The following is a 23711-nucleotide window of genomic DNA, read 5'->3' as shown; positions in this document are numbered from 1 at the left end:
AAGCTTTGACTTGTAATATTGAAGAATTCTATGGGCAAAATATTGAATGATGCAGAAAGTTTCAAAAGAAGATGGAAAAAATACAGCAACTTTACAAAAAAGAAATGATCAATATTCAATCATTTCAAGAGGTAGCATGTGATCAAGAGCCAATGATACTGAAGGAAGAAATTCAATGTGCACTGAAGGCATTGGCACACAAGACTAGGGGAATTGATGGAATACAAACTGAAATCTTTCAACAAACTGATGTGGCACTAGAAGCACTCACTCATCTATGCCAAGAAATTTGGAAGTCTGTTACCTGGCCAACTGATTGGAAGAGATCCATATTTGTGCCCATTCTAAAGAGAAGTGACCCAATGGAATGTGGAAATCATCAGACAATATCAGTAATATTGCATGTGAATAAAATTTTGCTAAAGATGCTTCAGAATGGCTTCAATAGTACATTGACAGGGAACTGCCAGGGGTTCAAGCTATATTCAGATTAGGCTGTAGAATAAAGGATATCATTGCTGACAGACTTCAGATGGATTTTAGCTGAAAGCAAGAAATACCAGAAATATGTTTACCTATGTCTTACTGACTTTGCAAAGGCTTTCAGCTGTTTGGATCATACATGACAAGCTATGGATAACATTGCAAAGAAGGGGTATTACAGAAAACTGAATTGTGCTCATGAAGAACCTTCACATAGACTAAGAGGCAGTTATTTGAACAGAATAAAGGAACACTAAGTGGTTTAAAATCAGGAAAGGTATATGCCAGGGCTGTATTCTTTTACCGTACTTATTCAGTGTGTATCTTGTGCCACTGAAAAGACAGTTAATGTCCTGATTGGAATGATGGAATCTGATTAACAAAGGGGAAATCAGTTGCTTCTACTAATGAAGGGAGAGAGGATGATGGTGTTGGTAGTTTTGTACTGTGTTCTGACTCATAGCAACCCTGTATAGATAGGGTTTCTGAAGTTACAAATCTTTACGAGAGCAGGGAAACTCATCTTTCTCCCATGTAGCTACTGGTAGATTCAAACTGCTGATCTTATGATGATGAGCAGTTCAAACATGGAACCCACTATATTATCAGAGCTCAGAGTATTCCCTGAGTCACCTTTTAGTATGTTCATGTTCAGTAGTAAAAGTTAATGGAAAGTTACAGCAAAAATAAATAAATAAAGTATCATTAGTACCCAGATCCTTATGGAATAAAAATTTTAGAACACTCTGCTACCTGAAAAATCCAATCAGCTGTGGCTTTGGCCAAAAACAAGGGAATAAGGACACAGATGTGGAAGATGGAAGCCATAGTGATCAATTATGGCTTTCTGACCAAGTACAGAAGTGAAGACTGCAGCAACTGAGCATATTTTTTATTTGCTTTTTATGTATGTGCTTCTTTGTATATGCTAATCATTTATTTCTTATTTCCCTCCCTATTGTTTATATTTACATAAAAGTTTTTGGAGGTTAGTTTTATGATTTATTCCTTAGCAAGCATAATATTTAGTGGAATTATGACTGGATTTGAGGCTAAATTAATATAGTCAGCAATGGATACAATGGTTCTTGGGACTCTATGTCTTTCATTTTGGGGAAAGTGTACAAATATCTTAACTAGCAAAAAGGAACGCTAAGTCTTGTTACAGGAGAAATGCAGTGGTTTTATTGTTTTGTTGGAATGCAATTTTGGATAGAAGAGTTCATGTAGAAATTGATTAGTCAAAGTTGTAGACTGCTTCAATTATTAATGTATTTCCCATCAGCTTCAAATGCATCCACTTTTTTTGCTCTGTGAAAATGGATATGAGTCCTTTAGATGCCTTTCCTTTACCTGGTGGCACTGAAAAACCATCAAAGGAATTATTCTTTGTTGGGAAATGGTTATATTCATACCAAACAAATTAAAACAAAGCATCACTCATGCCTTTGTACTGTAGATGTGGATCCTCAGTTAGATGGTTACAGAAAAACAAAACAAAGCTAAAACACAAACAGAAAAAAAACATACCTGAAAATGCTGGGCAATAGATTTCATACTTCCTGTGCCACTATAGCCATAAACTTTAAAATTCTGAGTTAAAAAATTTCTGTAAAGTAAAAACATAAAAATCATTTTATGAAAAAAATTTCTAAACTCTTATTTTAGAAAGATATTTTGTTAAATTTATTATAAATGGGTAGATACTTTCTGAGTATAATGATTTTGCTCACAATTTCACTTAAAAATCCTAGTCTTGATACCTGTCCTCATTCACTCTACTCTACTTACACTGGACTCTTAGCTGTCTTTCAAAGGTAACAGGTAAGATTTTCCTCAAACTACTTGTTCAATGTTGTTTATTCTCCTGGGATGCTCTTTTCTGTGACTTATTATCACATGAACTTTTCATTTTTGTTTATATATACAAGGGTGACAAAGTATTGCTAAATTTCATACAAATCTTTATTAAACAAACTATATCAAAATGTGAAGCTACTGTTTCTCAATTTATCGTCCATCTAGATCTATACACTTCTGAAAGCAATGTTGTCATCTTTATAAACATTCACCAAATATTTTTTTGTTCTTTGACTTACACCAGTTTTTTATCCTTCAGAAGTCCTGGTGTGGCACTATAGTATAAACAGTGAATAGGTAACCACAGTGTTGGTTGCCACCACTTTTATTCAGGAAACTGAGTCAGAGCTGACTCGCTGGCACTGAACAACAACAACCAGGGACTCAAATCATATTCTTTTAAAAATGTTCTTTGAGTTTTAAAGACAAAGAAGTCTGAAGGGACAAGATCAAGGTTATAGGGTGGATGAGGGAAGGTTTCTCAAATGAAAATTCTTGTAGGACATCCTTCCTATTGTTGAACATGGAGGAGGTGCATTGTGTGACAGAAATATTCCTCAGTGAAACTTTTCTGGGCTTTACATCACCAATGTGTTTTCAATTTCCTAAAACTTCCTCATAATAAGCCCCTGTGATTATGTGATTACCCTGCTTCTTTTCAGAAAATCTATTAAGAGTATTCATTTGAAATCCCCCAAAGCAGTTACTCTTATACTTCTGAACTGGCTTCTCTTGGTTGAATTTAACTGACCCAGCAGAATTCCTTGGAAGTCACTGTTTTAATTCAACCTTGCTCTCTGTATCATATTGGTAAATCTGGCTAATTTCTAATTATCATTTGTTTCGTGAAATTGCATTCATTACCTTCAATTTCACTTGAAAGATGGATAGAAAGATCAGCTGTTTATGCTAGTTGATCTTTGCATAACCCATTGAGATGAATGCTTGCAGAGGCCAAGATACTAACTTAAAATGGAAAATGTTGAGCCATGTGAGATCCTGGCTTCAGAAGCTGTCACAGCAGTGGTAACTCTACAGACTTCTTCCACCAGTTTCTGGACTTCAGCTACAGTTTTTTCATGCTTCAAAGCTGAAGGTCTTCCTGTCTTGGTTTATCTTTGGAGTCTTCTTAAGCTTCATTAAAATGTTTAATTCGTCTAAAACTGTTGGTATATGTGTGGAAGCTTCCCTTAATTTGCTGCAAAACTTCAGTGAGTTGAGAAGATGTCCACTTGAGTTTTTCTAAAAATTTGATATTGACTCTGACCTCAAAATCATTTTTCCCCCCTATGATACAAAAATATATATATATATATTTTCTTGTTGTTGTTGTTGTTGTCAGGTGCCATCGAGTCAGAACCGACTCATAGCGACCCCATGCACAGCAGAAAGAAACAATGTCCGATCCTGGGCCAATCTCACTACCGCTGCCACACTTGAGTCCATCAATGATGCCACCTGGCTGATCCATCTCGTTGGTGGTCTTCCTCTTTTTCTCTGACCCTCCACCCTACCCAGCATGACATCCTTCTCCAGTGATTGTTTCCTCCGGACAATATGTCCAAAGTATGAGAGACGAAGCTTAGCCATCCTGGCCTCCAAGGAGCACTCTGGCTGCACTTCTTCCAAAACAGATCTATTGGTTCTTTTGGCAGTCCATGGCACTTTCAGTATTCTCCTCCAACACCACAAGTCAAAGGCATCAATTCTTCTATGATCTTCCTTATTCACTGTCCAGCTTTCGCATCCATATGAGGCTATTGAAAACACAATGGCCTGGGTCAGGCGCACCCTAGTCCTCAAGCTGACATCTCTGCTCTTCAACACTTTAAAAAGTTCCTGTGCAGCAGATTTGCCCAGTGCAATACATCGTCTGATCTCTTGACTGCTACTTCCGTGAGTGTTGATAGTTGATCCAAGAAGAATGAAGTCCTTGACAACCTCAATCTTTTCTCCATTGATAAAAATGTTGTTTATTGGTCCAGTGGTGAGGATTTTTGTTTTCTTGACATTGAGATGTAATCCATATCGAAGGCTGTGCTCTTTAATCTTCATAAGTAAATGTTTCAAGTCCTCTTCACTTTCAGCGATCAAAGTTGTATCATCTGCATATCACAGGTTGTTAATGAGGACACCTTAATGAAACTAAGACAAGTGTATTACTGAAAGGACTTGTCTGCAGCCATACAATGATCGCAGAAACAGGTTTAAAAATGTTTTGTTTGGAATAAATCTGTATATGTATGAATTGAAAGCTATGTTGCAATACTTTTTCACTTACTCTAATATTGCCTTCTTAATGAGGTCTAGCTTTACAAATTTATTTTAAAAGTGCAACTTTCTCCATAACTGAAGCATATGACTTCCATATTGTATTTTTTACTTTGCTTTCTATTGTTTTGCTAACCATTTTTCATCATTTAACGTTCCTCCTATTTGCTTATTACATCATTGTAAGTCTCATTTCCGAATAATATATTCTCTATGTTTGGTATCTATTTAGCACTTATGCATACCATGCAAAGTCTGGAAAATAGCAAATACTCAATAAATATTTGAATAATATGATGTGAATTCAATATAAGAGTTCGCATTAGAATACTTATTGGTAAACATGAAAAGACAATGTTCTATGAAGAGAAAGGATAAATGTCACAGTTTCATTTTCAAATATGCAAAACATAAACATCTGTGACTATCATGGAATTCTAGAATTACATGAATTAAACCAAGAGGTTTAAAACTCATTCCAAAATCTACTGAACAGAAGAGTTAACCTTTTTGGCATCCTTCTAATAATAAGGAGAAAATAAGGTCCAGTTGGGTGTAGCTAAGAGGGAACACTCTTGAGTTGAAAGTCCTTTAAAGTTATTGAGCTGGTGATCAGCAATCACTGCTTCTTGAAAAAACAGACAAAAGTAAAAAAGAAAGAAAATATACACACATGGCTCAAGGAAAATGTGTCTGGGGGGAATCAAGAGACAAGCAGAACGTTTGATGCTCATGCAGGACTAGAATGGAAATATTAAACATTTGTGATGCATCCAATATATAGGTTTTTCTCTGCAGTAAAGTAATTTGCCAAATTTAATAATGGCTAAGAAGTTGAATTTAGAATCTCTGAAAATCAGAGCAAAACTGTTTTTCACTGTATTGTGACATTGAAAACACTAACTTCCATCAAAGGTAAGTATCATTATGAATATATCATGTTTTCTACTGAAACCTCTGGATATTTAAGGAACAAGAGAAAATTAGAGGTGAATTGACCCTTATCAAATACAATCAATGCTAGATTCTATTAATATTTTGACTGGATTAAGATATTAAAATGCATTCTACCTTCCTAGTGTAGGAAAGGGTTACTATAGAGCTATTGTTAAGGGATCAAGCAATCCCTAAGAAGCAGCATGGTGGCATTTGCTAGATTGTATTGCCACACTTCTTTAAGGACTAGTGAGGCCAAGTGGATTTAAACACTTGATTATTCAGAAAACAAAAGTAAAGATCAGTATTATTTCAGTTTATTGAACCTCTGTTTCTACAGGACAATAAACAACTTGAGAAGCTAAGTGAAATATAATATAAGAGTTAGGTGACTTTGTTATGGAGGAAACAACTCTAAACTGCAGTTAAAAAGCAACAATAATAAAGCATGTGTATAGGGCAGGGTAAAAAGCACCATGTCTCTCTGAAGACAGGGAGGCAAATAAGTAAATGCCTCATCCTACAATATAGGGAACTTTCTGCAAGAGATAGATATGGATGATAAATGGACTTGTGACAAATACTCAAGAACTGCCTTTATGGTTATGTACCAATATCACAGGATAGTCTACCAAGACTTGAGTTAGTCTGTGATGGGATCTTGCCTCTGTGGCCTATGTGAAGAAGAAATACAAGGTTAAGTGTACCATGGAAGACCTAGTCCCCTGCAACTTTACCACTTTTGCCACACATTTCTTTGATTCAATAAATATTGAAAAATTAACTATTTGGCATGATAATCAACAAAATAATAAGTCTAAAAAACAAGGTTAAAAAAATAGAATTGATAAAGAAAAGTAAAAACAGATTATTATTTTTTAATTACAGGAATCATAATCTTAAAATATGAAATAAAGATTCTAAAATGGAAATAAGCAATATACAGTACTAAGAACTAAATATTTAAGAAATTGAGCTCATTTACTTAATGGGTATATATAGAACACTGGAATGAGGAAGGACAAAATACACATTATCTTTACATTCATGAGAACCATGCGTTGTTTTAACTAAATGTCCATAATTAATGGGGAAAATACTTCTCACTTTAGCAAAGGGAATCAAAATATAGAAAGGGATAAGGGTGGAATAAATGTTATGTTATTGGTTTAAATTTGGTGTACCAGCAAGAAGATGTAATCATAAATACATAGATAAAGACAAGTATATATTTAAATATGTATTTAGGTATATAATATAAACATGTGCACAAAAACATCCACACTTGCAGATAATACCCACTTGACCAGGCTTTCAATAGCTAGATGATCAGAGCTCAACTAGAAGAAGAAAGAAGAGGGAAAAAAGAGTAATCTGATAAAATTTGATGTACTTGACTTAAATTTATGGCTGCAGTAGCTCAAAGATGGAACAAATCTTTACAGCAATGATCATTCTCAACCCCTTCATACATAGGGTAGACAGGAATGGGCAGCTTGGACATTGGCTACCCAAAATGGGTGGGTGGGTGGGGGTGGGACTACAAATGCAACAAGTGACTGGCTTACAAGCTTTCATGAGGGAGCCTAGGTCCAGAGGGCATGGAGGACATTACCATCTCCACTGAGTCGTATTCAATTTGTCTGGGAGGCCCTGATGAAAGGCTATGGGGATAGGACTCTTGTGGTACAATAGTGAATAATTGCTATCAGGACAGACTCTGAGGGTTGGAAATGTAAAGGTAGACATTTTGTAGCAAAAGAAGGTGAGTGGTTGACTTTGAAATCCAGGAGAGGAGTTTCCTGTCACTACCAAGGGAGACGAGTAGAATGCACGACCCTACCAGAGAAGAAATAGTGATGCCAGAGATGGAGTTGGAGATGATGCTTTGGAGAGATGGATTGGCTGTGGACTCTAGACCCAGAGAGGGAGAGGGACTTTATGCTGATGACCGATGGGCACGCTTGCTGGGTTATACCCTTTGGTTGTTTGATGATGCATGGAAGAGATTGTAATCATAGCAATAAAATGGTATTAGATACAATAAATGTAAAGCTACTCTTCTCTCATGTAAACTATCACATGATTCACAAACATTTAAAACGAAACAAAAAGGAAAAATAAAAACAAAACAAAAACAAAAAACAACATCAGAACATGGCAAGCTCATATTTCGGAGAGCTAGGATGGTTCTGTAGGAGCCACAGTGGCACAAACACTAAGTGCTTGGTGATATCCAAAAGGTGGGTAATTCAAACCTGTCCAGTGAGTCCATGGGAAAAAATACTTGTCAATCTGTTCCAGTAAAGATTACAGCTTAGGGAACCCAATGGGGCAGTTCTATGGTGTCCTGTAGGGTGGTTGTGAGCTATTTGTTTGTTTTTTAAAGTTGACACCAAAAATATGTAAAAATGAAAAGCGGTAACAAAATCCAGGGCATGTTTAAAAGAGAAAATATGGAAGGCCTTTATCTTTAATCTACAAAATTTCTCGCAACTGGAACAATAAATAATATTATGATAAATGGAGAAAAGAATGAATTGCCAAGATTTCATTTTATTTGAATCCATAATTAATACTCATAGAAGCAACAGCCAAGAAATCAAATGACAGTATTGCATTAGGCTAATCTGCTGCAAAAAAAAAAAAACACTCTTGTTAGTGCTCTAAAACAAACATATCACTTTAAGGACTAAGTTGGACCTGACTCAAACTATGATATTTTTTGTATTTTCAATCTCATCAGATGCATGTGAAAGATGTACAGTTAAATAAGGAAAATGAGAAAAAAATTTATGTATTTGAATTATGGTGTTGGAGAAGAATATTGAACATACTCTGGACTGCCAAAATAATAAACAGATCTGTTTTGGAAGTGTGCCAAGATTCTTGGAAGAAACAATCATGAGACTTTTCTTGTTCTTTGGACATGTTGTCAGGAAGGACCATTCCCTGGAGAAGGACATTATACTTGGTAAACTGGGAAGTCATTAAAAAAAAAAAAAAGGCCCACAATGAAATGGATTGATACAAGGGCAACAACTATGAGCTCAAACATAACAATTGTGGGGAAGGCACAGGACTGGGTAGTGTTTTGTTCTGTTGTACATAGGATTGCTATGAGTCAGAATCAATTCAATTGACACCTAATGACAACAACAGTTAAGATTTATTATAAAGGGAGAAATAAATCATTTATTTCATGAAAGAGTGCTCAAATAGATATACCCATAATAAATGTATAGATCTGGCAGTCCTCGCACTGTAAATTTATACAAAGAGAAGATTTAATAAAGTTGTTGAGACATTTGATAAGAAAAACGAATTACTGCCTCAAAGCACAATCAAAAGCTAATTTCAGACAGAATAAATATTGATAAGTAATACTAATGATTTAATATGACTTTATCTGAAATCAGGAGTCTTGGTGTGGTATTGTAAGTTAATGTGCTGAACTACAAAGTCAGTTTGAACCACAAGGTCTGTGGTTCAAGCTCACCAACCAGTCCTCAGAAAAACCCTAAGCAGGGTCACTGTGGGTTGGAACCAACTTGACAGCACTTAACAACAACAACAATAACAATCTGAAATCAGATTCAGAAGAGGATGGGGAAAGAGAGATATCATTGCTAATGTCAGTTGGGTCTTGACTGAAAACAGAGAATACAAGAAAGATGCTTACTTTTGCTTTATTGACTATGCAAAGGCTTTTGATTGTGTGGATCATGACAATCTATGGACAATCTTTTGAAGAACACGTAATTGTGCTCATGAGTAACCTGTATATAGACCAAGAGGCTGTCATTAGAACAGAACAGTGTGATACTGATTGGTTTAAAATCAGGAAAGGAGTGTGCCAGGGTTGCATTCTTTCACCATACTTATTCAATATGCATGCTGTACAAATAATCTGAGAAACAGGATTATATGAGGAATGTGGTATCAGGTTGGGAGGAAGACTCACGACATCCAGTCATGCAATTCATGCACTCTTGCTTGCTGAAAGCCAAGAGGACTTAAAATACTGATGAAGATCAAAGACCACCGACTTCTGTATGGATTTCACCTCATGGTAAATAAAACAAAAATCTTCACAACTGGATCAATAAATATCATCATGATAAATGGGGAAAAGACTGAAGTTGTCAAAGACCTCATTTTGCTTGGATGTACAATCAACACTGACGCATTATTTCTATCACTTGGCATTCCAAAACGGTGGCTGATTGAGGGTCTAACAGGACTTTCCTTGTGTATTTCTTGTAAAATAACATTTTTGTTTCTTTCAGAAAGAGGTATTTGAGTCAGATTTTGATGCCCTCCTACGCCACACATCTTATATGTAAACATTTGGTAAAACTAGTAATATATATTTTTAAAATTGCAGCTATAAATTCCAGTAATGATGCATTTATTATCTATTTATTGATTTAGAAAATTCACTTACAGGGTTAGTTCCTTCTACTTGTTAATACTATTTTAGAAATCCATTCTTATCATTTAAAAAGGTACACTGCAATATTTATTTTCTATATTTTTTAGTAAAGTGTGCTTATTTTCCCCAAATACTATCAGCTGAGATATAATTGTGTCTGGCTAGTTACAATTACATTCTAGAGCCATCCTATATCACAACAGGATATGTAAACTAGTTCTCAATAATTTGCCTCCCAAGTGTCTACTATGATATTTCAAGTTGAAGATAGTGAACCCATGCTGTTGTTTTTAAGTGCCATCGACTTGGTTCTGACCGTTAGCAACCATATATAGGGTTTCTGAGGAGTAGCTGGTGAGTTTGAGTCACCGACCTTGTGATTCAAACGCATCTTGTGGTCAAGTGCTTTTCCTACAATGTCATATCAAGACTTTGTAATGGAACTATAAAACAAGTCATGTTTATGTTTAAGAAAGAAAGAAAAAGTATCAAAATTCATCCTTCATGAAACAAGGATAGTCTAGAACAAAAGTGGTGACACCAGAAAGGAAAAAGATAAGAACATACAGATACTATGACTTCGAGTTCTAGACATTCACTATGACTTTAATTTAGTTTGATTAAAAACATTTAGTATGTTTTTATTAAAAGTAGAAAAACAGAAGCACTTTTAAATATAAAACAATTTTATTCTGAATAATTGCAAACACTTATAATTATAAGTGGAACAAAGAAATATGATAAAACAATGTAGATCACCTACTTTTGCGTCAGGTTCACAATGTATGCTTTCTCATCTATTACAATCTTGTAGGCCACCTAGAAGGAAATGTTTTAAAAAGTCAAAGAATGAGAGTGTTAGAAAGGAAAAAAAAACAACAAAAAAAACCCCCAACACTTTGCATTAATAACAATTGAATTTTAAAACCTACTATTATATAAGAAGGGTAAATAAAACGAAAACAAAACAAAATGGTTGCTACTTGAGTTCCAGTTCATGTAATGGTTTAGTCCAAACAAAACACATTTGAGCATGTCACTGCAATTAATGGGTGGTTGCAGACAAATTCTCTCAGCAATGCACTTGTCTTATTTTCCTTAGGGTGACTTCAAAAACCAAAAATAAGAATGTTCCAATCTAAACAGTGGCTTCTAAGGGCTCTATTGGGTTAGTTAAATTCAAGACAGAGAAATTAGATAAAAAGTGGTGGTGATTGGAGTTATTTCCATAGGACTATTTTGGTAAATTTTCTCAAAGGACACAAGATGATCACAGAACTCTATTAGGAAGAAGCTTTAAGAAAACTTAAAACTGCATTCTTGAGACAAAGGCCAGGAAATTTCTTGAGGATTTTTTTTTTTTTTTTTTCCATTTCCTTCATGACAGGGCATCTGCTCATTCTTACTGTCCTGTGAGAATTTCAGGGGGAACTTTAATTCATCTATCTTAAGCCCTGATCATGTTGCTTCAGACATTATTTTGTTCTCAAATTCAAGAACAGTCCAAAGAAACACAGTTTGAGTCCCTTAAGGAAGACAAAATTGTGATTTTGATACGGTGTAAATTAAAGGGGACAGAATCCAACAATGAAGGGTTACTGTTGTTAAGTGCCATGGAGTTGGTTCTGATTCACAGCAACCCTACACAGGGTTTCTGAGGAGTGACTGGTGGGTTTTAAAGGTTAGAGAGGTGGAAATACACTCTTCAGAGGCATATAGACATGTTACTTTTGTTGTTAAGTGCCATAGAGTCGGTTCTGACTCATAGAGGGTCTTTATAGGGCTTCTGAGGCTGTAAATATTTGTGGGAGCAAAAAGCTGCATCTTTCTGAGCGTCTGGTGGGTTTGAACTAGCAGCCGTATGGTTCTCAGTACAGTGATTATCCTACAAAGTCACGGTGTTCCCATGTACACCTAGATGGACAATTTATCACAGCAATATACAAGCCACCACAGTAGGACAAACTGACAGACAAGTGGTGACATTTTGATATTTTTGTTTAGTATATATTTGCATTATTTTGTAGCAGTATTTTTGACTTAACATCATCTACAAAAAGTTTAATTCAATATAAACAATTTTGTTATTGTGGTTAAGTGCCCTCAAGTAAGTTCCAACTCATAGTGATATGCATAGGGTTTCTGAGAGTGGCTGGTGAGTTTGAACTTACAACTTTGCAGTTCAAATTGACCTTTAGGTGGAGTGCTTACCCTATGGGGTGCCACACCAAGACTCCATAGGTAATTATACACCAAAGTAATTTTATCTTAAAATATGGGCTTTCATAATAAAATAATGCTAGAAAATATCATTTGTGTCATCTTCTACTTGTTAATTCTTACATTTATTTTATTAAAATGGAATCCGTAAAATTATGATTTTTTTCATGCAAGTAATTACACAAATTGAATAAAGATAGAAGTCAGTACAAAACTTATGTTTAAAATGGATATGTGGCTTTTGTTAAGTATCATTGAGTTGTTTCTGAGCCATAGTGACCCAGTGTAGGGTTTCCAAGGAGCTTGAATTACCTACCTTGTGGTTCAAACCACTTTGCAGTTCAGTGCATAAACTGACAGCGACACACCAGAAATTCATTGCTGAATAGAAAATGTACTTAAGAATTGTTGTTAAGTGCCGTGGAGTCGTTTCTGACTCATAGCGACCCTGTACAGGGTTTCAGAGGCTGTAAATCTTTATGGGAGCAGAAAGCCTCATCTTTCTCCTGCGGAACAGCTGGTAGTTTCAAACTGTTGACCTTTCGGTTCGCAGCCTGATTCGTAACCACTACGTTACCAGAGCTCCTTAAGAATTAGAAGCATATAATATATATTTGTCACCATTTGTCTGTCAGTTTTCCATACTGTGGTGGCTGTGATGCTGAAATTATGCCACCAGTATTTCAAATCTAGCAGGGTCACCCAGGATACTCAGATGTCAGCAGAGCTTCTAGGCTAAGCCAGACTAGAAAGAAGGAATAGACAGTCCATTTATGAAAAATAAGCCACTGAAACCTTGTGACTATCAGCAGAACATTGTCTGATATGTTGCTGTTGTTAAGTACTATGTAGTCGGTTCTGACTCATAGTGACCCTGCACAGGGTTTCCAAGGCTGTAAATCTTTACGGGAGCAGAATGCCTCATCTTTCTCCCACAGAACCATTGGTAGTTTCAAACTGCTGACCTTTATGTTTGCAGACCAATTTGTAACCACTACGCTACCAGAGCTCCTTATTGTCTGATATGAGTACCAGAAAATGAGTCCCTTATGTTGGAAGGCTCAAAATACAGCTAGAGAAGAGCTGCCCTTCTCAAAGTAGAGATGACCTTAATGACATGGAAGGAGCCAATATTTTAAGATCTTCATTTGCTGATCTGGCAAGAAACAATTACAAATATCCATTAATAATAGAAATGAGGAATGTATGAAGTATGAGTATAAGAAAATTGGAAATACTAAAAAATGAAATGGAACAATTAATGATCAATAGCCTAGACAGTAGTGAACTGACATGGACAGGTATTGGTTATTCTGAATTGGACAGTCATATGGTTTACTAGCCTGAGAATATAAATTTGAGAGGAATGGTATAACATATTCATTGTCTAAAAGAACATTTCAAGATCTATACTGAGGTACAATGCAGTCTGAGATAGAATAATATTCAGATGCCTTAAAGGAAGACTAGTTAATACCATTTTTATTCAAATTTACATATCAACCACTAAAGCCATGATGAAGAAACTGAAGAATTCTACTTTCTTCTTAAGCCTGAAATTGATCAAACATGCAATCAAGATGTAGTGATGATTACTGGTAATTGGAATGCTAACATTGGAAATAAAAAGCAATGAACAGTCATTTAAGAATATGGCCTTGGTGATAGACAAGATGCTGGAGATCACATGCCAAAAATTTGCAAGATCAAAACTTATTCACTGAAAAAACCATTTTTCAAAAGCATGAATAACAGCTTTACAATTGGAACTTGTCAAATGGACCCCAAAAGAGTCAATTCAACTACATCTCTGGAAAAAGGTAATAGAGAAGCTCAATACTATTAGCCTAGACAATGCCCTGTTGTGGTGTGTTATAGGATAAACATTGCACCTCAACGTCAGTTTGAGCTGCAAGGTTGGTGGTTCAAGCTCACTAGCCACTTCTTGGAAACCCTACAGAGTTTGGCACCAACTTGACAGCACTTAACAGCAACAACAACAAACAATGCCACGGGACTACTGTGAAATAAACCATCAATTGTCCGCATGAACATTCAGGTTGAAGCTGAAGAAAATTTAAGCAAATTCATGAGAGCCCAAATATGAAATTGAGTCTATCCTATCTGCATCCCAGGAACAGATTTGAAAGACTGAACACAAAGACCAAATGAGTTATGGAGTGACATCAAGAACATCATATGTAAAGAAAGTTGTTGCTGTTGTTAAATGCTAGAGGGTCATTAAAAAGAAGAGAAAGAAAACATCAAAATGGCTGTCAGAAGAGACTGAATCTTGTTCTTGAATGCAGAGAAGTTAAAGAAACAAGAAGAAATGATGAAGTAGAAAAAGCTGAACAGGAAATTTCAAAGGGCAGCTCGGGAAGACGAGTCATTATAATGTATAGTATTATAATGAAATGTGTCAAGACCTGGAGTTAGACAGCCAAAAGGGAAGAACATGCTTAGAATTTCTCAAGCTGAAAGAACTAAACATTTAAGCTTGAAGTTGCAACATTGAAGGACTCTATGATCAAAATACTGAATGCTACAGAAAACATCATAAGAAGATGAAAGGAAGCCATCAAGGTAAGCAATTAAGTCTTTTCAGGACAAACCTACCTCTAAGACTGAAACTTAAAGGGAATACATGAGCAGGCATGTAAGCTTGCTAGCGACCACATTGTTCTACTGATGAGTGGAAGAGCAGAAAAGGCAGCGATGAAGAAATGGGCTGAGTTCAACCATATTCCATAGACTCCCGTTGACCTGGAGATCAGAGAGATAAGAGGAAGGGCTGGTTGGACCAAAGTGTGGTGAGACCTGGGGACACCTGAGCCCATGGACAAGGACATAGCTACAGAGGACTAGAGCTGACAGTGAAGCATCCAGTGGATATTAAATGAGGGGAGATGCACAAGAACACCCAAATTTACAGACAGTACCCATTTGACCTAGCCTTGATGGCTTGATTATCAGAACTTGACTCGAGGATGATTTACAAAAAAGAAAAAATATATAAATATTTTTAAACATGAGGGTAAATTGCTATAATTTGATGAACTTGACCTATATTCATGGATATAGTAGTTCAAAATACCAACAGAGAGGGAAGAAGTCTTCACATCAAGTATCAATTCTATCCCCTCTGTATACAGGGTAGATAGGGAAGGGTAACTTAGACATTGGCTACATAAAATGAGGGGGCATTAAGGCATGAAGTGACTGGCTTACAAGTTTCCAAGAGGGAGTTTCGTTTCAGAGTATGTGTGGGAAAACAGAGTCTCCACTGAATAGTTTTCATCTTGTCTAGATGGGGATGGTGAAAGGAGATGGGGATAAGATTTTTATGATTCACTAGTGAGTAATTGTTATCACGACTAATTGAGACTGTCACAATCATAAAGGTAGAAATTTTGTAACAACAATGGGGAAGTAGTTAATCTTACATTCCAGGAACAGAGAACCCTAGAACCATAAATGGAGAAGAGCATAAGTAGAATGTGGGACCCTATCCAGAGAAACAGTGACACCAGAGATAGAGGCAGAGATGAGGACATGGAGACAGGGAGCAGCTGAGAACTCTAGATTCATTGAAGAAAAGAGACTGAGGGCTGGCGGTCAAGAGGCAGACCTGAAGAATGTGCCCTTTGGTGGTTTAAATTATTTTATATGCCTGAGTGTTTAAAATAAATAAATAAAAGAGCCAAAATGAATAAAGAGGAATGCTCTTGACTGATGGTGTATGGATGTGTGTGTTAATAATCATTGCAATGAAACAAAGTATATGATTTCTTGAATGTAAAACTGATGATCTATTTGCCCTGTGAACTTTCACTCAAATCATTAAAAAAAAAAAAAAGAAGAAGAAGAAGATGGAAGGAATATACAGTCTCATTTTACCAAAAGGACATTCATTGATGTCTAAGCGTTTGAAGAAGTAGCATATGATAAAGAACCAGTGGCACTAAAACAAGTCCGGAAAACACTGAAGACATTGGACAAAAACAAGGGCCCAGGAATTTATGGAATACCAACTGAAATTTCTCAACATACTGAGGCAGCAATGGAAGCACTCACTTGTCTATGCCAAGAAAATTGGAAGATAGCTACACTGGCCAATTGAGAGGAAAAAGTCTATATTTATGCCCTTTCCAAAGTAAGCTGAACCAATGAACAGAAGAATGCAGAAGTTATTGAAAAATATCGTTAATATCACAGGCAAGTAAAATTTTGCTAAAGATAAATTAAAGGCAGTTGCAGCAGAACATTTACAGTGAGCTGCCATAAATTCAAGTGAGATTCATAACAGGACTTAGAATGAAGGGTATCATTGCTGATGTCAGATGGATATTGACTGAAAGCAAAGAATATTTGATAGGTATTTATTTGCATTTCAGTGAACATGCAAAACTATTCAACTGTGTGGATCATTGTATCCATAACTATTGATAACATTGCAAAGAGTAGTAATAACAGAGCACTTCATTTGTTCATGGGAAACCAGTACAAAATAAGAGTATACAGAATAGTTTAAAATTAAGACGTGCTCAGCATTGTATCCTTTCACCATACTTAAAGAGTTTGTACGCTGAACAGATAATCTCATAAATTGGACTATGTGAAAAAGAACATAGCATCATGATTATTGTTGTTAACTGCCATGGAGTCGGTTCTGACCCATAGCAACATTGTATAGGGTTTCTGAGGAGCAGCTGGTGAGCTTGAACTGCTGACCTTGTGGTTCAAACCAATTTTTCAGTCCTGTGCATGAACCCACAGCGCCACACCAAAAGAACCTGCAAAATGCACACAACCTTGCTTGCTAAAAATGAAGAGGACTTAAGTACTTGCTGATGGGTTACACCTCAATGTAAAGAAAATAAAAATCCTCACAATGTTACCAAAAAACAGCATCATAATAAATAACTTGAGAAAAGATTACAGTTGTCAAGGATTTAATTTTTCTGGACACATAATTAATTCTCATGGAAGTAACAGTCTTGAGATCAAGTGATGTGTTATATTGGGCAAAATCTAGTGCAAAAAACTTTGAGATCTAAAGGGGACCTGCCGGAAGCCATGGTGTTTTCAATAGTCTCATATGCATGTGAACACTGAACAAAGACAGGAGAAGAACTGAATTATGGTGAAGAAATTTGAAATTATGATGGCCTGCCAGAAGCAACAAATGTGTATTAGAAGAAGAACAACCAGAATTTTCCTAAGAAGTTAGGTAGGGAGCCCTGATCTCATGTACTTTGGGTATGTTATCAGGAAGGACCAGTCCTTAGAGAAGGACATCATACTGATGACAGGGTCACTTTTAAAGAGGAAGACCCTCAATGAGATGGCCAGAGAACACTTTACACTGTTGTATATAGGGTCAATATAAATTGGAACTGACTTGATGGCAAGTTAGAACAATACTATGTATATAAATATTTATAGAATTTATAAAATGTGTCTGTTCTATATGTGGTTAAAATGCTCACTGATATTTTATTAATACAAAGAAAAATAAATTTAGGAAGATATCTAATAAATGAGCAATGTAATCTCTATTAATCAGTTTGTAGACTCACGATATCTCTATATTTTTGGGGTTTCAATTCATGAATTTGGAATATACCTACATTATTTTAATCTTTAATTTCTCTCATTCTCCTTTGTTTTCTTTAGTGAGAAACTGCTGTTTCTCTTTGCCAGCTTTATTAAATAATTTATTTTTATTTAATGCAAAATGTAGCTTCAAATTTTGCTTTTGTTTATTGACTTGTCAATTGATTTTTTTCATTTTGATCTTATTTCCATTAAATTTTCTGAATGCTTCCAATTCTAATTTTCTCTAAATTCTTTTGGATTTTATTCTGTTTACAACATTTCATCTGGTAATAATAATAGCTTTATTCTCTATCAGCTGTTGTGTATTTTTGATGTTTCCTGACTAGTACTCCCAGGATAATAATAAATGAAATAATAATGAGCATTCTTATATTTTTCTTGATCTCAATAGGAAAGCTTTTAATATTTCTACTTTACATTCTCCAAAAGCAGTCAAACTTCTCTATTATCTACCACTGATTGTTATTTTCCATCCTCATATGTATCATACGTGTAAACATGAAAGGAAATTATATAATGCTCATGCCATCAAATACATATAAAATATTATAAGCATTTTCAAATAATTTTAAGCACTCTGTGTATCCCTTTCAATAATATTTATCCCCTTTCTTCCACCCTGGCTAACCAGTATCTTCAATTTCGTGGAGTCGTGGTATGGCTCAGCTGACTAGTGCGCTGGTTTGAATCACCAGCTGCTCCTCAGAAACCCTATAAAGGGTCACTATGAGTCAGAACGGACTCAACGGCAATTAACAACAACAACAACATACTTACATTAAAAATGATAATATTGAAGTTGGTTAAAGCACTCAGTTGTTAACAAGAAGGTCAGCGGTTCCAACCCACCAGCCACTCCATGGGAAGAAAATGTTGCAGTTTGCCTAAATAAAGATGTACAGTTTTGACAAGCCTATGAGGTTGTTCTGCTTTATTCCACAGGTTGATATGAATTGGAATAGATTTAAAGACAGTAGGTTTGGTTGGATTTTTAATCTTTGCATTAGAGACACATGTGAATACTAGCTAAGAAAATTATTTTATTCAAATCAGAACACTACTGATCAATAAAAATATTAAGGTGTGATATTTCAATGTTGCTTGTTTAGAAATTATTATAGAACTTAGTAAGACAGACGTTAAGGTTTCTGATTTAGAAAAACCTATGGCCTTAATACCAGAATTGAACAAAGATATTGTGAAAGGGCAGCTTTAAGTATTAATTATAATAAAGATGTGGAAAAACATTAAGATAACATATTATTGTCCTGGTGTGGGGCTGTAGGATAAGCACTGGGTCAGGTGGTCAGTTTCAGTTGCAAGTTCCGCAGTTTAAACTCACCAGCTGTCAAAACTTACTTGATGGCACTTGACAACAGCAACAACAAATGAAATAAAATGACTATTTGGTCATTTGTGTACATGGGTGAATGGGAAGATAATCTCTACATGGATCAAGCCAGTAATTGTTGAAGGACATCCAAGAAAGAAGCAGATTTGGGGGCTTTGGTATCTGACCTCAATGTACCATATTTCTAAGAAATAGTGGTTTTCTTGATTAATTCTCAAATGTGCTTTTCCTAGTTATATATAAAATTTAGCAAGTGTGCATGAATGAAAATTTCAAGGTAGTTTTCTTAAGAATAACATGCTCAAATGATTTAAAATTATATATATATATATATAAAATTAGTGCTTAATTACTTGTGATTCAACTTCCCCGCTTATTTTTGACTGTACTTTCTCTGGAACTGTAATTTGTACACGCAGTTTTTCAGAATCTGCAAATTGCAAAATATTTTATTAAAGCAAAACCCATCACTTAATAGCTTTTTCCTCTATTCCCCCACCTAAATATAAAGTCTGTATTCTATATACAAGCTCTCACTTTTAGCATCTTTCAAACTCACTCAGTTCCACACTTCTTTCTAAAAATACAAGACTTTTAAAGATAAATAGAAATATTGCTTGTCGGCAGGTTCTAGTAGCGTTGGGGTAATAAACCCAGGCTCCACTGTACAAATAAACTCTGGGAGCTTTAAATATAGAGTCTAGAAGTTGACTCTCAACTTTCTACAACATTGTAAATGCAAAGCATTATCTTAAACATCATACTTTAGGATTTCACATGAGTCAAAGGAGTGCCCAGGTCAAGTGGGGGAGTCCCCTCCCTTATTCCAATATGAATTTGGCGCTTAGTCCTGGGAGTTGGCTTTGATTTGAAGGTTAAGAGCTGACGTTTCTCCAACAAAAAAAGGAAGGCTTTTCTGCTTACCGTATTCTGTACGGAGCCCACTGAGCCCAAAGAGCAGAAGTAAGAGGCACTGCATGGTTTTACCTCCTGGTTTCCTCTTGAATAATGACAGTTGCCTTAACTAGAGAACAGTTGGAGGCGCTCGCGAGGAGGTCTGACAGCACACTTAGCAGGAACGGGAAACTGAAAACAGCTGAGTGCTGACAGGGTGGGTGGTGTGAACTGAGGGGACTTGCACTTGATATGCTGTTTATCTGACCCAAAATAAAATTTAAAAAAGAACAAGAACCGCCTCCAAAAGGCGGCAGGTAATGAAGGAGGAAGATTCGTATACGTGCTTTGTTATTTTTAAAGTATAATATACACTGTTAGGTGCAGTCGAGTCCGTTACGACTCATAGTGACCGTGTATAGGGTTTCCTAGGAGCCTAGTGAGTTTGAACTGCTGACCTTGTGGCTCAAACTGACCTTGGTCCAGTGCTTTTCCTACAGCGCCACACCTGGACTCCATAATATACATACATAGTGCAAATTGTAGGTGTTGTTGTGGTTGTTAGGTGCCATCGAGTCGGTACCGACTCATAGCGACCCTATGTACAACAGAACGAAACAGTGCCCGATCCTGGGCCAACCTCAGAATCGCTGGCACGTTTGAGTCCATTGATTTTTCCACTTTGCCAATTCATCTCACTGGTTGTCTTCCTCTTTTTCTCTGACTCTCCATCTTACCAAACATGCTATCCTTCTCCAGCGACTGGTCTAGAGCTCAATATTTAAGTCAAAAGACGTATGTAATCAGCACCCAGATTAAAAAATAAAAAATGGAACCTCGAAACACCCATATAACTTTTAACAATCATAGATAAATTTTGTCTGTTTTTGAAAGTTATACAGAATCAATAACCTTACTGTTTTTTGTTTTTGTTTTATGTTTTGGTTATTTCAGTGCAATGATTATGACATCATTGTTACAGGTAATAATAGTTCTACTTTGTTTTGTTTCCTTATTTGTGTGCGCATATACTTTATATTGAATTTGTATGCTATAGTTACATGCTCTGGGGAAGATTCTGATTCAGCAACCTATGAACCATCTTCACAATTATTGCTTGAGCACACTAATGCTCCCACTGTGTAAGTCCATCTCATTGGCAGTCTTCCTGCTTTTTGCTTACCTTCCACTTCTCCAAGGAGTGCTTCCTCCTGACATGGCCAAAGTACAAGAAAGGAAGTCTCACAATCCTTGTTTCTAAGGAGCATTTGGCTGCACTTCTTTCAAGACTGACTTGTTAGTTCTGACAACCCAAAGTATTATATTTCTCTCCAGCACCATAATTCACATGCATCACCTTCTTCTGTGGTTATCTTCATTCATTGTCCAACTTTCATATGCATATGAGGTAATTGGAAACATCATGGCTTGGATATGAATAAACATGTTGTTGCTGTTGTTAAGTGTTCTTGAGTATGTCCAACTCATTGCAAGCCTGATAGATTTGAATCACTGACCTTGAGGTACAAACTAACCTTATGCCCCAGTACTTATCCACCATACCAGGACTCCTGAATAAATATTTATTTTTCCATTATACTGTTGGTGAGCATTTGGCTATTCATTATTTATTCATTATCAACATTCAACTATGCAGTTATTTTTAAAATTTTTTTATTGTGAATTGAGTGAAGGTTTATAAACAAGATCATCAGTTTTACGTTCAACAAATCATATATTTTATTTCATCTCAATAATTTCAATTCCCTTCAAATAAAACAGTCATCCTACTTCCTCCCTATGGTTCCTATTTCCATTCCATCCACGCTCCCATCCCTTTTCGATTTTGTCCTTAGATAAATGTTGCCCTTTTATTTTGAATGATTGACCATCATGGTGAGCATTCTTTACTGGTGTTGTTGCTCCACACCCCCATGTATGTATCTATTTCTTGTTAAGTGCTGTCTAGTCGATTCCAAAACATAGCGACCCTGTATAGGGTTTCCATGGAGTGACTGGTGAGCTTGAACCACTGACCTTGCAGTTCAAACTTACTTTGCAGTTCAGAGCATTAACCCATAGCATCAAAACTGACTGAAAATCGGGCCACTAACGTGAGTTCCTTTCCAGACCTGAAGAGTGGTCAAGACCAGTTGTCTCAGGTTTCTCCATCTATTTCTCACCAGTAAGCCTGGTCTTTTTTTATGCTTGAATTTTGTTTTACATTTTCTCTCTCTCTGTCTGGGACCTTCTAACGTGATCCCTTTCAGATCACTTAAATGTGGTAGCTGGGCATCATCTAGTTCTTCTGGTTTCAGAGGCAAAATGTTCACACATTCTGTTAGTCCATTGGACTAACAGATTTCAAGGGTCTTCAATTTTCAACACTCCTGTTTCCTCCACACATGAAAGATCAGTAGTTGCATTTTAGATGGTCACTCATGAGCTTTGAAGACCCCAGACACTACTCACCAAAGTAAGATGTAGCATATTGTATTTGTGGACAATGTTCTGTCAACTGACCATGACGTTCCCTGAGATTATGGTCCTAAGTCCCAAGGCCTAGCAATTAATTGCCTTAAGATAGTTGATAAAATACAGGACATTTTCCTCACAGTATAGAGTCTTGGTGTGATACTGTAGGATAAGCACTCAACTGCTAACCAAAACACCTGCTGTTCAAACCCACCAGCCCTGTGTTTAGAACAGACTTTATGACACTTAACAATAACAACAAAATTATCCACCATATTCATAGATGTACTAGTAGGAAATGTAAACACCTATGTACCAATAGCCTTTCAAACTCATAATTTGTGGGTATACTCTAAATTTCTTCCCAGACTCTTTAAGCCTATATATTTGTCCATGTATCTACCTGCAAAACACCATTATTCCAAGGTTGTATATTTAACAAAAAGAGGAAGACCCCCAACGAGATGGATCAGCCAGGTGGCATCATTGATGGACTCAAGTGTGGCAGCGGTAGTGAGGTTGGCCCAGGATCGGACATTGTTTCGTTCTGCTGTGCATGGGGTCGCTATGAGTCGGTTCCGACTCGATGGCACCTGACAACAACAACAACAACAACAACTCTATCCCATTTATCCCTTGCATACCTGTCTTCATCATTCTTCTACTAACCTTCCTCTTCTTATATATTGCCCTCTGTATCACCCAAGTTAACATGTGTCTATCCTTTGGCCAGTGAATTATTTTACCTTCCCTCTCACCCCTGGTAACCATCAAATAATGTTTATTTTAACATGAAAACATTTTCTTGAAATTTCATAATAGTCATCTCATATAATATTTGTCCTTTTGTGACTGGACAATTTCACTCAGTACAATATCCTCCAGATTCATCCGCATTATGAGGTGTTTCACTGATTCATTGCTACTTTTCACAATTGCATAGTATTTTGTTTTGTGTGTGTACCAAAGTTTGTTTATCCATTCTTCCCTTGATAAGCATTTAGGCTGTCTTTTTGCTATTGTGATGAACATTAGTGTGCATATATCTACTTGTATCCTGGCTTTTATTTCTTGTGGATATATCCAAACAGAGGGATTGCTTTGTTGAATGGTATTTCTATTTCCAACTTTGAGGAATCACCACACAGTTTTCCAGAGTGATTG

General features: G+C 36.1%; 1 protein-coding gene across 1 annotated transcript in view; it reads right to left on the bottom strand.

Moving 5' to 3' along the window:
* Positions 1 to 20157, bottom strand: part of LOC102832469 (disintegrin and metalloproteinase domain-containing protein 2-like) — a 145379-nt gene extending 125222 nt beyond the window's left edge. The window contains exons 1-4 of the mRNA XM_006859990.1: positions 20103 to 20157; positions 19532 to 19608; positions 10749 to 10804; positions 2014 to 2092 (exon numbers count right to left, since the gene is read on the bottom strand). Coding sequence (XP_006860052.1) covers positions 2014 to 2092; positions 10749 to 10804; positions 19532 to 19608; positions 20103 to 20157 — 267 coding nt within the window. The remainder of the gene's footprint in view (positions 1 to 2013; positions 2093 to 10748; positions 10805 to 19531; positions 19609 to 20102) is intronic.
* Between the last annotated feature and the right edge of the window lie 3554 nt (positions 20158 to 23711).

The sequence above is a fragment of the Chrysochloris asiatica genome, unplaced genomic scaffold (genome assembly GCF_000296735.1).
Source record: "Chrysochloris asiatica unplaced genomic scaffold, ChrAsi1.0 scaffold00035, whole genome shotgun sequence".
In the NCBI taxonomy this organism is placed as follows: Eukaryota; Metazoa; Chordata; class Mammalia; order Afrosoricida; family Chrysochloridae; genus Chrysochloris; species Chrysochloris asiatica.
This window is presented reverse-complemented; position numbering and strand designations above follow the sequence as displayed.